Source organism: Volvox carteri (assembly GCF_000143455.1).
Source record: "Volvox carteri f. nagariensis unplaced genomic scaffold VOLCAscaffold_18, whole genome shotgun sequence".
NCBI lineage: Eukaryota > Viridiplantae > Chlorophyta > Chlorophyceae > Chlamydomonadales > Volvocaceae > Volvox > Volvox carteri.
In genome coordinates, this window is record NW_003307561.1 from 1,469,532 (window position 1) to 1,484,459 (window position 14,928).

A 14,928-nucleotide genomic window follows, 5' to 3' on the forward strand; every position below is an offset into this window, starting at 1 on the left:
ACACGCTTCAGCACCTCACAGGGGGTTGCGAAACGCCACGAAGGAGTGATCTGTCGTGGATTCCCGACGTATCCGGTGTCGAGTGCGCATGCACGAAGCTGCCTCTGGTTAAAGGCTTAAGGAATTAAGACAATGAACCTTCCTTGTGGAAGGCGTATGGATTAGCCACCGCGTTGACTCCGCTTCATGATCTAGGCTCATCTACAGTCGATAAAGTTTCTTCATGGTGCAGATATGATCGTCTACGGTACGTTCGGTAACATGTGGTTTATCGCTTGCGGCAACGTTTTCATGCCGTACGGCGCATTCTTCCCATGAGAAAGTTTGCCTACAGATTTCGTGATAATAATCTCTAATCGTGTCCAAATGAACGTTAAATGGTTTTTAATGCCCGCGGGTGGACTTCCACGTGCTCGGAGCCACAAACCAGATAACCCATAACCGAAGCTGATGCCGCGATCAGACGTCGGCAACCGCAGTTTTGTGGTCTTGGGAACGTTTAGGACGCCTGTTTTACTGCAACCCAAATTTTTTCTTTTCGGCACCAAATTTGGTCGTGTCAAAGACGTCATTGAATCAAACGGCCCTACGGGCCGCATATGAGGCCTTTACTGCCTTTGGATAACGTATGTGTATGTGCGATGTACCAGTTTTACTGCTGGCTGCGAGGTTTGGGAGCTTTTTTACGGTCTTGGGAAAATTGGTACGATCCGAGGGTGCGCCTAAGAGCTGCCGATGTCTGGCCGCGATGTTCATCTACAAAACGCCATGTTGAATTGCTATGTTACGCAAGGCACTTAAAAACAGAAGTATCGAAGGGCAGTGAATGTTTCTATGGGGTCTGACGCGCAGCTATACTACAGTCGTGCCTAGCGACGTAATACCGCATGTTGTAACCTTTCAAACAGCTAAAGGATAACTGTATGCTAGTTCGTTTGTCCAAGGTTTATTGCCTAAAACTTTCAGGTAAGAGGTTTCATTACGTTACGTCCTAACTGTACTGAATGCCCTCCGCACTGGCGATGCACGAGACATCTTTGCTGTTTGTAGATAAGACTATTGAATTGCCGCAATCGTGTTTTCCACAATAGGATTAACGTGGTGGCATCTGATGCTTTTCATGGGCCGGGCCATGGGGCGGGCCGTGCCGTGCAGATAGGGCCCCTAACGATGGGGTAGAGGAAACAAACGATGCTCAAAGAACCATTAAAAATTTCATTGGACGTGAGTATTATCTTAAGTGATACCAACATGTTGCAGCAAAGCGTAAAGGCCTTTGTGGGCTTCCGTGGCCTGTTGAGTAAATATGCAGCACCTTACTCGACTCGCCTTTTCTCCACTTCGACTGGATTCAAGACGTAAGGAGATACCTTATTTGCGTGACATCGACAAAATCGTAGATGGCTCACGGAGCGCTTGCTGGCTCACAGGGATGGAACTGGCCGGATCCTGCCGCACGGCGGCGAACTCGTCGACTTGTCAGTAACAGATCCTCAGGAGAAAAAGGAGCTGGCCGCGTCTTGCAAGTTCACGCAAGAGTGCAGTGATCGAAATGCTTGTGATGTCGAGCTCTTGTCTGTGGGTGGTTTCTCGCCGCTTAAGGGATTTATGAACCGTGATGTTTACGATCATGTGGTAGCTAACATGAGGTGGGTTTCAAGTTTGGCAGTTGCAGGTCGCATCGATCGTGTCTGTTGTGAGACTTAGCCTTTTCTTCTTATGTAGGTTGCCCCAAAGCAACCTGATTTTTGGTCTTCCTGTGGTGTTTGACACGGAGAATGAGGCTGTCAAGGAGGGCGATCGGGTAAGGCAACATATAGCCGTAGTCCCGAGCAGTTATCCCGCCTAACGCCGAGATATTTCACTAATCGTACAAATTCAACGTATTGTCCAGGTGCTCCTCAAGTACAAGGGCCAAAATATTGGCGTGCTCGAGGTTGAAAGCAAATGGGTTCCAAACAAGGCGAAGGAGACAAAGGAGTGCTACCGGACGTCCTCTCTGGAACACCCAGGCGTGCAAATGGTGGCGATGGAGCGCGGCAAGTACTATCTTGGCGGCAAAGTCTGGGGCTTGGACATTCCTAAACGGTAAGACGACCTTGTGTGCTTGCTGGTGAAGTGGAAGGGATACGCTAACTTTCGCACGCCCACCCACAGGGAGTTTCCTTGTGCGACCCCACGGGAGGTTCGCGCCCTGCTGCCGGCGCAACAGGATGTGGTCGTGTTTCAGTGCCGGAACCCGGTCCATCGTGCACACTACGAGCTCTTTACCCGGGCTTTGCACGCCCCTAACGTGCGCCCCGGTGCAGTCTGCCTGGTGCACCCCACGGTGGGCCCAACACAGGTACGCTGCTGGTACCAACGTTTTGTGCTGGCATGTGTTCCAATATCCTATTAATGATCTCACCGTTTCCTCAAATGTGAAACTGACCACGTAGGATGATGATATTCCCGGGATCGTGCGGTACCACACCTACGAGGTGCTGAAGGCTGAGTTGCAGAATCCTGCCATCAAGTGGGCCTACTTGCCGTACAGCATGCACATGGCTGGGCCCCGCGAAGCCATCCAGCATATGTTGATCCGCAAGAACTATGGATGCACGCACTTCATTGTCGGTCGCGACATGGCTGGGTCTAAGAGCTGCTTGACAGGTACGCGCACACTGCATGGGCTGTAACTGCCGGTTTTAGTGTTATCGTTGCTCTTTGTGGTGAGGGCATGCTTGGTACTCTTAAGTAGTGAAGTCTTGCACTGAAGAACCCATTACATAGAAAGCGATCGAGTCTTTCGAGGTCTGGGCATCAACAAAACTGGGGGCGGGCACGGCCCTACTCTGGCGATGCAGTGCCGTGGGCTAGCATGCACGTCTCTCAGAGCCGCATGAATGCTTGACGTGTATACACATCTGACCGTATCTCCCCTGCGTGTGCCCCGCTGTTATCCCCCGTGCCTTTTGCAGGTGAAGACTTTTATGGAATTTATGATGCACAGGACTTTGCCAAGAAGCACGCTGAGGAGCTGGGCATGCAAACCGTTCCAAGTGCAGACGTGGTCTACACCGAGGAACGCGGCTACGTTACCGTGGACGAAGCCAAGAAGGATGGGCTTCATGTGCGCAAGCTCAGCGGCACGAAGTTCCGGCAAATGCTTCGCGCTGGCGAGGACATTCCTGAATGGTTCGCCTTCAAATCCGTCGTCAGTGTTCTCCGGGCCCATACGCAGTCATCGTAAAACCCTCAACGAAATTTCAGCCACGGATTTCTCGAACTTTAGGGTGATGCCTTCATGCATGCTTTTGGCTGAGATTGAGCTTTGCTGCTTCTTGGGAGTTTTGGGGTATAAGCATCCTCTGTTTTGCATTACCTTGCACTGCAATAGTACTTGTGAATAGCGACATATGCGATTTTGGTGTCTGCGATTTTTAAGCCTTTGCATTTGGTTAATATCCTTACGTGTCTGCAAGCCGTCCAGCGTGCGTTCACGTTCTGCTTAGGATGTCGACGTTTTTGCGGTTATGCCCGCCGCCTAGCTGACCTGACTGCCTTAAACTGTCTTAGTCCTGACATTGATGACCAATTGATGTCCAGCTTGAGCATTCTGTGATCTCTTTGTTCGCAAGGAATCCTTGTGATAAGGGAAGTGCGTGCCTCCGTTTGAGCACCTAGCGCCTGTAAGTACGACAGGTTTCCGTACTGCTCCATGTCGGTTATCAATCTAATGCGTATGCTGGTGCAAGGCAGGTTAGTATGGGCCTCTGCATATGCATCTAAGGCACATGCACGGAGCCATTCCACTTTTCGCGCATGTGGCCTGTGATGCGGCGAGGGCTAAAAGTTGGGACGTGTAATTGAGTTCAGCAGTTATCCGAAGCCGAGGATGAGCCGAGTGTAAGCCGAGCCGTACAGTTTGCCAGCAGTGGGGGCGGCTCCAAAGGCCATATGATATGTGCATTAAACTAGACAGGACTGGGCTTTTAGTTCCCCAAACATCGCTAAAGAAGCAAGACCAGGAAACCTCTAGCGAGGGGCAAGCAGAGCGAGAAGGCTCTCAGGCATGCTCGGATAAGCTCCTGTGGTGGCCGGTTTGGCCGCCAGCTACCCCCTTCCATCCGCTGCGGCCCAACTAGAATCTTAAACTATCGTGGGTACGCTGTCCTCCAGCATACATATAGTTTCCGTTTCCAAGCTTTCAGCGCACAGCACATACGTGTGAACTAGGCTAGCTCCAGTCCGCTGTGGCTGTACGGCTAGTGACCGACGTAGGCCCTTGTACTGCAGCTTCTGAATTCCAGGGAAGCACGTACGGGTTAAAGTATCTTGCTCCCTTGGTTGCAGAGCATTTCATCAATCAGACCTCTCCTCGCAATCCGTTTCGCAAGGTAGCCTGTTCCCTTCTCCTGTATCGTATCGTATCGCTGCGTACTGACCGTTGTACATGTTGTACTGACCGTTGGCCTGCAGCAGGTCTCATCTCCTGGGCTGCCTTTGCAGTACAAGCTCCACTGTACTTCAAATGGTCGTAGGTCCCATGTTTCGTGACGGAATGAATTATGCTTCCTGCCTCCAGGTAACCCTTTATTGTGATTAGCTTGGCTCATAACCTTGCAAATATTGCATCTAGGGCGCGGAGTGCGGAACAAAGGGACAGTGGGTGATTGGATTCGGTTAACTTCAATATTTTTCGCCTTTAACAATCATCTCCAACACATTTTGGAGGGCAGCTACTACTGCGCGAGTGTTGTGGAAGAAAGGAAAAGGTCGAAACATGTCGGCAGGTGAGGTTGCGAGGACGATTCACGACTGCCCCGCGAGGCTAAATAATAACAGGCATGTTATTTGTAGGAGTAACCCCTTCGCCTGATGAGGTCGCTGCAGCCCTTGGGCAAGTGGCCACAGTAGCTTTGGTACTGGTGGCAATCGTCCTTGCAACACGCATTGCACAGGTAAGTGACGAAGTGATGCAGTTAAAGATGTCCAGAGGATGCCTAGCTGCAGCAAAGCTACCAAGCACACGTCGAGGCCTTTCCATCTCTGCACGTGACAAGCAGCTCAGGGAGTTATTTCATATGTTATGGATATGCTTTGATGTGCGCTTACCGAAGGACGGGGACGTAACCGTTAGGGGTCACGTAACTATGAAGCCGAGTGCTGCCGCGGCCTGTCCCCTGAAATTCCGGTTAGCCCATTTCTCAATTGCTGTGTGCAGGTGTACATGGACAGGAGACAGGTGGCAAAGGTAGATGCGAAATGATGTGACCGAATGCGGAAATCCAACAGCTCGCTGCGCTAAGGCAGGGTGGTTATAAAGGCCTCATGGCGACATTCCACCGCCAAGGGGAACTCGACCTGCTACTCGCTATCCTACCGACCGGCAGGAGGACATTTGCCATGCTGTTGAGCTATGCTGCACAGCCCACTCGACCCAGTTACGCATGAAGCCGCGTTTTCCTTGACATGCTGCACATGTTGCGCAAAGCACCATGCAACATAATGGACCGCGCCATAGCCGTCTTGGTCTCACATGTGTGCGTTTGTGCGGCATGTGGCGACATAAAAAAATTCGTACGGTGCGCAAAGTGCATGCATGACACACGCACACACACCTCCTCCTTCCCCTCCGCAGTTCATATTGCAAGGTGTTCATTTCTTTACAATGCTATCGCATCGGAATTACATCCAGGATTTTTTAACCCCATAACTCCGCAGTTGGGGCTCCAGCGACTCATGTAACCCTTTTCACCTAGGGGCACTTAACGCGGATCCATCATCCACGTCTCTAAATTCGGCAGGTGCGTCTGGAAGCAGTGGAGCTTTCGCAAAAGCGGCTGAAGACTTTGTCCGACCGTAACCGTTTCTACCGCGCCGTCGCCGACACGTCTGCACGAGCGGCAGCAGCAGCAGCAGTGGCAGAAGGTTTCGCTGCGACGGGTTTAACATGGGCGAGCTCACGAAGCGATGATGCAGGAGACTCCCGCAAGCCCAGCTTGGACGGCGACCCTCGGATTCAGCCCATCACCCGCGGGAGCACGGGGGGCAGCGGGACCGGCACCGGCACTTTGTCGCTGTTGGCGGCTGCAGCCAACGTACTCTTAAACCGTCGCCACGGCGGCGCTGCTGCTACTGCTGCCGCCGCCGCCGCCAAGACTTTCCCAACATCATCATCATCATCCCCGGGCGCCACTTCTGGGGTCGTGTCCGCGGCCGCCACCACCAATTTGAGCGCCAGCAGCAGCCGGAACAACTCCTCCACTTTGAATGCCCCCTGGACGGATCGAGCCCCCGACAGCCGTCGCAGCCTCAACGGCCAGCAACACCACCATCACCACCGCTTCCAGCAGCCGCAGCATCAGCTGGGAGGGGCTAGCGACGGCAGCGGGGGCTCCGGCCCGCTGCAGCGCAACAGCAGTGACAGCCGGCTGGTGACGGGCCATGTGCTGGGCAGCGTGCCACCCGACACCATCATCAGCACCCGTCAGGTGGGCACCGCGGCCCGCAGTCTACACCGCCAAAGTTGGTTTACGTGGGCTTCCGTAGTGATGGGAAGATTGGCATGCGCATTTGCATGGGAACATAAATCGTAGAACTGACAATGTGATAAAGCGCCCCCCAAGCCTCCCACTCTGTAACGACATTACACATTGGGATGTTTTGGAGATGTTTGAGTTCGGGGTGGCGCACGGGATAGGCAGTTCGTTTTCCGTTGGGGCAAAAAAGAGCGGATAGATGCGTTCAGGTAGCTGATGTCGATGCTGTATCGCATGGGGCAGCGCGAGCCGACAGTCCAGCTTCCTCAAAGGACAACGTTAGCTTTGCTTTGATTAAGATATAATCCGTGATGCTCATTCTGTATGTATGTCTTCCCACAAAAGCCTGCCTGCACGCAACACCCGGCCCCTCTGCTCTGCTCCCACTCGCCGCTCAGGTCCTTGCGGCGTTCAATTACGACTACTCGGCGCTTCATCGCCGGGAGAGCAGCTACGTAAGCGGGACCGAGAGCTGGCGTGTTCGGACAGGCGGGTGGACATGATCTTAGGGAGCACAGCTTCGGCGCGGCTCTCAGCGTGACCTAGACGGGGGAGGGGGCCCATGCACCCAGACACCAGGCGGCCAACCGCCAGGCGGACAAACAGAAAGAGAGATGACGCGGTCATACACATCTTGTGTGGGTGTCGGAGAACCCCCACGGCTCAGTGCAGACAACTGACGATTTGGAACAGTAGACGGGGGAGCAGTGGAGTGAAGGGCGGGGAGGGGATAAGAGGGTTCTCTCCCTGCTTTTCCGGTCTCCACGAGGTATGCCTCAACACGTCGCCCGGTCACCTAGGTTTCTGAGTTTTCAACCTTTGGGGAATTCCCTTTCCTGGATCATCTTCGGTAGCTCGCCCTCCTGTACCTGCGTGTGTATGCAACAGCTAGACAGTGATCGGGAAACTGGTGGTGGCGATAATGAGCAGTGTTGTAGCGATAGTTGCAGGCTCGGGGGTGCCGTTGCCGAAACACAATGTATTGGCCGTTGCTTCGGATGTATGTAGGATGCATGTAGTTGGCAGTGAGGGCGCCGTCAGCTTCCCTGCATGGGCGGTTTACACCTTCATGGTGGTCGTTGGCCGCGTAGAGGGCGCCCAGGTTCTATTGGCAGGAGGGGCAGGAGCTGATGATGCTGATAGTGAAAGTGCAGCAGCAGAGCCGAAGGGGTGATTGTAAATTGATATATGCACACAACGATATGTCGCTGGCATTTATATGCGTGTGTCGCATGAGTTGCGCGGCAACGACACAGCTAAAGTGAGTCCACCATTATCGCTTCTTAATATATTGGACAGATTTAAAGCAAACGTTGGTCCTCGGCCGCATTGCACTACACTGGCCGGCGGTTTGGCTGTTGTGATTTTGTCCGGCTTCTCGGACTCTTCTGGAATCCCCAGATCCCGCCTTTGGAGCCATATGACACGATTACGTGTGACCTCTGAAGCTCGTTATTATCTGGGCTTAGTTCCCGCGTCTTTGAATCTACATATCCTATCTGGGTCTCTGTCCGTGTCTAGATATATAGAAGATGATCATCGTACTCTGTATGTGTATTCGCGGGAGGTGCGAAGAAGTGCGAGGAGCCCGAAGGTCGTAGTGACTCCCCTCCTTTCTTTGAGGGTGCACCGGAGGGGGTTTCTATGTTGCTTTCTATGAGCCGGCTGGGTGCTATCGCAAAATCCCTAGGCAGCTTTCCGCCGCCCTGCTCCCGTTGCTGATCGCTGACACGCGAACTCAAAACGTGACCAAGCTGTCATGAGCCTGTTTGTTGACTGACTCTGCTGCATGGTTCAGCTGTATGTTGGTGCGTGGATGTTGGGAGCTGGGGGGTTCATGCTGTTGCTGGGTTGCTCGATGTGGCTTTTATGGCCTGAAAAAACGTTGTTTGAAGTCCCGGTATTGCATACATGCTGTCCTGCGTGCGCGCTCTATCCTCACCGGGTGATGATACCACACAGCCGGAAATGCGCGTCTTGGTTGATGGGGCCGTGGCGCTTTATCAACTGCGTGGTGGCGGGTGTGTTCGTTGGGTCATTCGGCCCGGCTTGTCACTTTAGGAGGCCTGGGAAGGAGGCAAGCGTGTCGGTGTCAGCCACATTGGTCGATCCTTCATCGCTAACTTCTGTCTGGTGCTTTGTCGAGCTGTAGCTGCCGAGCAAAGGCTCGTGTATGGTGGTGACCACGAATCTTTCGTTTGTAAGCTATGCCAGGGTTGATGCTTAGGCTAGCACGATAGAGCTGCGGGCTAAATTGCTTCTCTTCATGATTACTGTCTTTGGTGGAAGGTCCTGGTGACTCTGCACAAAGTGGCGTGGTGTTCCGTGTACCATGTTCAGGATCCATTCTGATAGCCGCTCGCCGTGCCCATGAAGAGATAAGAAGAGCCGCGCACTAGGAGGGTGACGAGCTGTGCACCAAGAAACAAGAGGGGCTTGAGTGCACTGGGGATCTGCCTCAGGTGTTTGCCCCCGGTTGTCGTTTTCGTAATGTGTGGATGTTTTTGAGGGCAGTCCCCGCTGCGAAGCGACTGACGAGGGTTTGAGCCCCCTCTGGTTGGTGCCTGCCTAGATAGATTGGTGAGCTGTATTATGTTAAGAACAAACTGTTAATTATTGTACTCACCGGAATATTTCCTACTTTAAAGATATCTTACCAGGGTACCCTAAAATTTCGGTCGTGCCCGAATCCCTCTGATTAACCTATCGGGGCCCTCCCCGAAAACTTCCTTGTCAGCCTGACAGTTTTTCCAGGCACCCCGAAACGGTCTGAAGCGGATTTCGGGGCAAAGCTTAGCTGGATTCTATCGTAATATGCTGGAAAGACGGCTGAATTAACAGGTGTATGACTTTATTTTGGAACACGGCACCTGGGGGCAATCGTTCTGGCAAGGATTTTACCCAAAACCAAGGAGGCGCCGTTCCTCATCCACCTCTGTATCAATCGCCTCCACCACACCTGCCACATCATCATCATTAGGGCTGGGAAAAACACCGTAATCCCATAAAATGGACCGTAATTGCGAAAGGTGTAATGCGCAACGCCGTAAATACCGAAATTTACGGTGGGTTCCGGGGCAAAGTGGACCGTAACGATTTACGGTCCTCGTTGTCGGAGCCAAATCCTTTCTTTTCTTTTATATAACGATATGTAAACTTATTTCATACCTTTTTTCATAGTTTTATCAGGGTTACTTGCACCTAAGCTTGTATTTAGCCGCGATATGGGTGACATCCAGGTGACAGTGGAGGGCCAGCAGCAGCGGGACCACCTTGATAACAGTGGAACTAAGACCCAGGTGCCGCTGCAGCAACAGAATGACACTGAGGAGGACGCCAGCAGCGATGATGACGAAATGCCCCTAGCGGCAATGCGCAGCCCAGGAGGCAGAGGCTGACACTGTTACGCACGTTCGGCCCGTATATATTAGGAGCATCATTCTTGGTTGAGGATTTAGCATATGGCATGATGGCATACAACAGATGCAGTACTCGATGCGCGCGCGGTGCTCCGGTTGAAATGTTTTCGCCTCATTCAGCATTTTTTGGCTGTCTTTTGTGATAATTTAATCATAGGTTAATGTATAATAAGCTTTTTAAGACTATCCCGTAGCTCCAAGGGACGAAATGGCATGTTTCGAGGTGTGGTCGTCGGTATTGGCTCGCACGCTTACGGTCCGACCGTAATTTGGACCTTTTGGTAACCGTAATTGCATTACACCGTAAGGACCGTCATTTTACTGTGTTTTTGGGGGGTCACCGTAATTGCGAAAGGTGTAATGCGCAACTCCGTAAGGACCGTAACCGTAATTCCCAGCCCTAATCATCATCGTCCGTCTCCTCAGACGGGTACACCTCATCATTTGCGACACTCTCGACCTCCTCGTTATCAGAAGGGTAGTAGGCCTCAGCAATTTCACTGCCCACACTGCACTCATCATCACTCTCATCAGGCAGAGCACAGTCGCCCACCTTGGCAATACGGTGCAGGAGCCCATCCGGGTTTTTTTGCAACATACTCCTCAGCAGCTTTAATCACAAGGGGTTTGCATTTCATATCCACGGTTGGACCGAGTAATCCAACACGCATAAGGGAATCAATCGACGGGACAGACAGCCGGTTACGCAGCCTGTTTTTGATAATGCGGTGGACACTAAAGCCACGCTCAACACACGCTGTGTGGGTGGGAAGGACACAAGCGACATACACCAACTGATTCAAGCGCGGAAAGAAGTGGACCCACTGACGCATTCCAGCCCAGGCCCGCTCCCAGGAGGTGCGGCCCAGCTCCAACTGCAAGGCCATCTTAGACTTCATAACTGAAAACTCTTTGTGCAAACCGTCAAGTTCATTGCCATCGAAGGCAAACAGGCGGTTAGGGTTTGCCGAGTGGCAAAAGTGCACTAGCAACTTCACGAACTCCTTACGGCCGTAGCCGCGCCGCTCTTCCTCAGACATATTCACATACGTAGCAGGATCAAAAATACGAAAGCACTTCAGAAGCTCAGTGTCTCCAAAACGTGCATCCAAATGCTTCAAAATTAAACCCACAAACCGACAAGCAAAAGACTGTAACTTTCCCTCATCTAGCGTGCCGGAGACCTTTACACGGTTGGAAACCACAACCCAGGATCGCCCTTGCAGACCACTCTTAAAGCCGGCATAGTGCTTGCCCTTTAAGCGACCAGACGAAAACCCACATGCCTTGAGTAAGCTGTCCTTGGTGTCCGAAAGCGTATCGTGGATTTCATGAGCCTTCAAGCTATCGGCTTGGAAGGCCTTGCTCAACCGCTCACAGGGGGCTAGCAGGTCACGCAGGGCAAACAACGTAGCCAGCATGTACACATTGCTCAGCTGCTCGTGAACTGCTCGCCCTTGCGGCCAGTTCTTTTTGTACTTGTTAAGGAACAAGAGGAGAACGTGGGCGTTCAGGCCAAGAGTCACAACGCACTGCATACGGCTAAACCAGCGGGTGGAGTTGTAGACAGGAAACTTCAACCGTGTGCAGCCCCGCTCAGCAGCAAACTTCTCCCACTTCTCACGCATGGTGGACGAACGGAACAAGTTGTGTACGGACTTTAGCAAGGCATCCATTGCAGACATTTGCTGCAACTCCTCCTTCACATCCCCCATGACCAGAGCTGTGCGGTGAGCGCAGCAATGTATGGCAACCAAATAGCACAGCTTTTGACGCAGGCGCACAGCAACCCCAGAGTTACGGCCCAGATACACGCTTGCCCCATCACTGCCATACCCCACCATCTTCGTCTGATCGAGACGAAGGGCAGCAAGCACAGCTTCAGTGACCAAGTGAATGTTCTCTGCTCCCTTGTCTATGATACGCACAGCACAAAGGTATTGAGTGACAGACATGAAAGTGTCCGTGTTTAGGTAACGTACGTAAAACAAAAGGTGATCTTCTCCCGAAATATCAGTACCACTGTCACACAAAATACTAAAATAAGGGCTTTGCAAGATTTCGGCTATCTGCATGGACAAAACGACCTGACTAAGAGCGCGCAGAGCCTTCATAAAGTAGCGGTGGTGGCTGTACTTGTGGCGTACAACATCGACACGCGCGACCGCCAGAAACAGTAGCAGGCTAGAAAGCTTCAGTGCCGGAATGTGCTCTTTTACCATCCACAGGACGCACAGGATCAACAGCTGCAGAACACTGGCAAGACCGGCTGCGACTTGCTGGGCAGCTACACGTGTGGCTTTGTCAATCGGGCCCTGACCTGTTGCTGCCTTTGCAATACACACCGCCTCAACGTGGCCGACACTCTCATCGTGTTTCTTAAGGTCATTCGAGTCCTTCACGATAGGACTTAACTTAGGGCCACCACCGGACCCCTTGTGCTGCTGACAAATGCTACAGCCGCCAATCGCTTGGCCTTGCTTATTTTTGCCGGTTTGCTGCCACCAGGGGTACTTCTCCACGAAGGCTGCTTGCCCCATGTCAGAGACAGGCGCCTTCGGTAGCTTGCCTGACAAGTCCACCACCTCAGGTGCAGCCGGAGCAGACGGGGGCTGAGCCATAATTGGCTGTCCAGGTGCGGCTGCAGTGTATAATAACAATTGCTGGTTAGTTTTCTGGCTACTTTCTAGTAACGATGCAAGACTGTCGGTCGACAAAACGTTTGAAGATTGCAGCGACCTTATCGAAACTTACAGTCATTGTTCCCTGAAAGATGTTCAGCAACTTTGCCGTTAGCAGCAGGTGTAGAAACGACGGGAGATTTCTCTGCATAGGTGTAAATTCCGCATCAGTTCCCCAGATACTTTCATAGCGCCACTACTATACAACTTGTATGATAGGAACTCACCAGATGCCTTAAAGAAGCCGCGTATTCCGAGGGAGATGCGGGGCACCTTGGTTGGGCGCTCATCATCAGCTGATTCGGGCATGTTTAATTATGGTTAAATATGCTTAGAAGTATGAAAATATGTGCGATACAGCCGCAATGCACATTTGTACTTGTTTGATGGGGTGTTACACTGTGGGCACATTTGTACTTGTTGTTTGACTTTCGACTGGTGACCAAGCGGGCCTTACACTGCAAGCCCGGTTTCCAGGCGCCTTCCGTGCCCGAAAAAATGCAAATTTTCGCTTAGGTATATATTTCAGTTTTCTCCGAAAATGCCTTCAGGAGTTTTCGTTGGGGCCCCCGAAGAAATGCAGCATTTAAAGCAGCTTTAAACGGCTCAAAATCGGTTCGGGATGCTCCGGGGCAAAACGGAAAAATCTCAAAAATGTTCATGTCCGAATCGGGGTGGAAAAAACTAAGATAATCTTACTGCAAGCCGGCAAAAATATTTCGCGATAAACGATTTGTTAGGGCATTCCGCGCGCCAGCCTTTTGTATGGTGAAATCCAGCTGGGATGCCTATCGCGTCGATTCCGCACTCTGAAAAGCTCCGTAATTGTTATTAGCGTTAAGGACGATTGCAGCGCAGCCAAAGCCGTTGGTTAGTGAAGGTTGCTGTCATGCAGTTTTTCATATTTATTGTTCCAGGTTTCTTGCCTCGTGCTAGCTCTTGATGCCAAGCCGTCGAGGATGGGTTGTCCTCGTTAATAAGAATGCAGAGGATTGCTAGGCTTGCTTGGTCGTGCTTATTGGTGTAGTCGGGTGTCTCGATGATTCCTCAACCTCAACCAACACAACGGTTTAAAGATCCATACGACATGCTTGCATGCAATACAATTGAAAGCGGAGACACATCACGTTGCGCACCCTGAGCAGAACTTCTAGCTGTTGTTTCCCCAATTATCTCCCTTGACTTGCGTGTCACATATTTTTGCCATATAATGTCTGATTTTTGTTGCAAGGTTGAAAAATTAAGGATACGGCCGTCCAGTCACCAAGTGCCGCTTTCATCGCGGACCGACCGAAAAACGGGGCTCAGTTGGGGATAATAGAAGAACCTGTAACATATGGCACACGCCCAGCTCAGTTTTCATCTCTTGTGATTGCGTCTTGTGGAAAGTCGTGGCGGCACGACGGCAACGCCGGATTTAGGGGATCCTTTGGTTTAACGTGGTCGTACATAAGGCATTTGAGCCCAGTGGACTTCATGAACGTATAGTGAACATGTGAACATGTGTTGACGCATTCAGGCCTCGCCAGATGGGCACACTAGGCGCCAGCGAGTGAAGCTCCATGGCCTTTTAGTGGAAAGGACGGAAGTTCGTGGGAGGGAGTACTGAAGGCTCCTGCTTCCGCGCTCTCTTCCTTGGCGAAATCGCCAGTAACACAACTGTAAAAGGGGCGATGCTGTCCAGACAGCATCGCCCAGGCCACAATACACGCTACATACCATGGCAATCCGAAACAGCCTTTTCCAGGAACCCCATGCATGCCAAGGCTGTCAACCATAGCTTTGGCTAGTCAAATGTGAACGGACAGTGTCGTTGTCAGACTAAAGTGTCAACCAAGCCTCTTAACATCTACCACATATCAGGATTTTACCTGGTGTCATCCACGACAATGGTATAACTGTGGCGTTGAAAAAACCGTACTTCACAGTCCTGTTGGGAAAGAAATGCCGCTCACTGCCTGCGGATGCACGAAGGCACCTGCCCTATGCGCAGAACGCACCACACTGTGGCGATAATCCTAAGCACCCGCTATTCCACCCCACGCTGCCTGCATGAGCTTTACCAAAAGTCTAGTTCCCAACAGAAGCTGTAATCCCCAGAAACGGCCGCTTCCTGTTGATGCACACATGATACGGCGTCATCGGCACAGCACATCAGGGCGAACACTCTGTGACACAACCCGGGCATAGTAATCCATGCTCCTGTACCCGCACACTCTGTACTCCTCTCTAATTCGGCCCGCACAGGTTTTTTCCCGTAGCCGCCAACGCCCCCTAGTGCTTCGCGTCAGCGGGAGCTGCTGC

General features: G+C 52.0%; 2 protein-coding genes across 2 annotated transcripts; both read left to right on the forward strand.

Annotated features, from left to right (window-relative positions):
- The first annotated feature begins 1,229 nt into the window (after positions 1-1,229).
- VOLCADRAFT_81084 (uncharacterized protein) lies at positions 1,230-3,902 on the forward strand. Its single transcript, XM_002950287.1, has 7 exons — positions 1,230-1,358; positions 1,431-1,649; positions 1,726-1,804; positions 1,895-2,088; positions 2,158-2,344; positions 2,439-2,652; positions 2,961-3,902. Exons 1-7 carry the CDS (start codon positions 1,252-1,254, stop codon positions 3,230-3,232), a joined length of 1,272 nt encoding a protein of 423 aa, XP_002950333.1. The 5' UTR covers positions 1,230-1,251; the 3' UTR covers positions 3,233-3,902.
- A 1,588-nt stretch (positions 3,903-5,490) lies between these two features.
- On the forward strand, positions 5,491-7,532 carry VOLCADRAFT_90859 (uncharacterized protein; the record flags this gene model as incomplete). The annotated part of the gene is made up of 5 exons (XM_002950288.1): positions 5,491-5,567; positions 5,624-5,636; positions 5,790-6,476; positions 6,923-6,979; positions 7,413-7,532. The coding sequence occupies 5 exons, from the start codon at positions 5,491-5,493 to the stop codon at positions 7,530-7,532; spliced, it is 954 nt and encodes a 317-aa protein (XP_002950334.1).
- Positions 7,533-14,928: the final 7,396 nt, after the last annotated feature.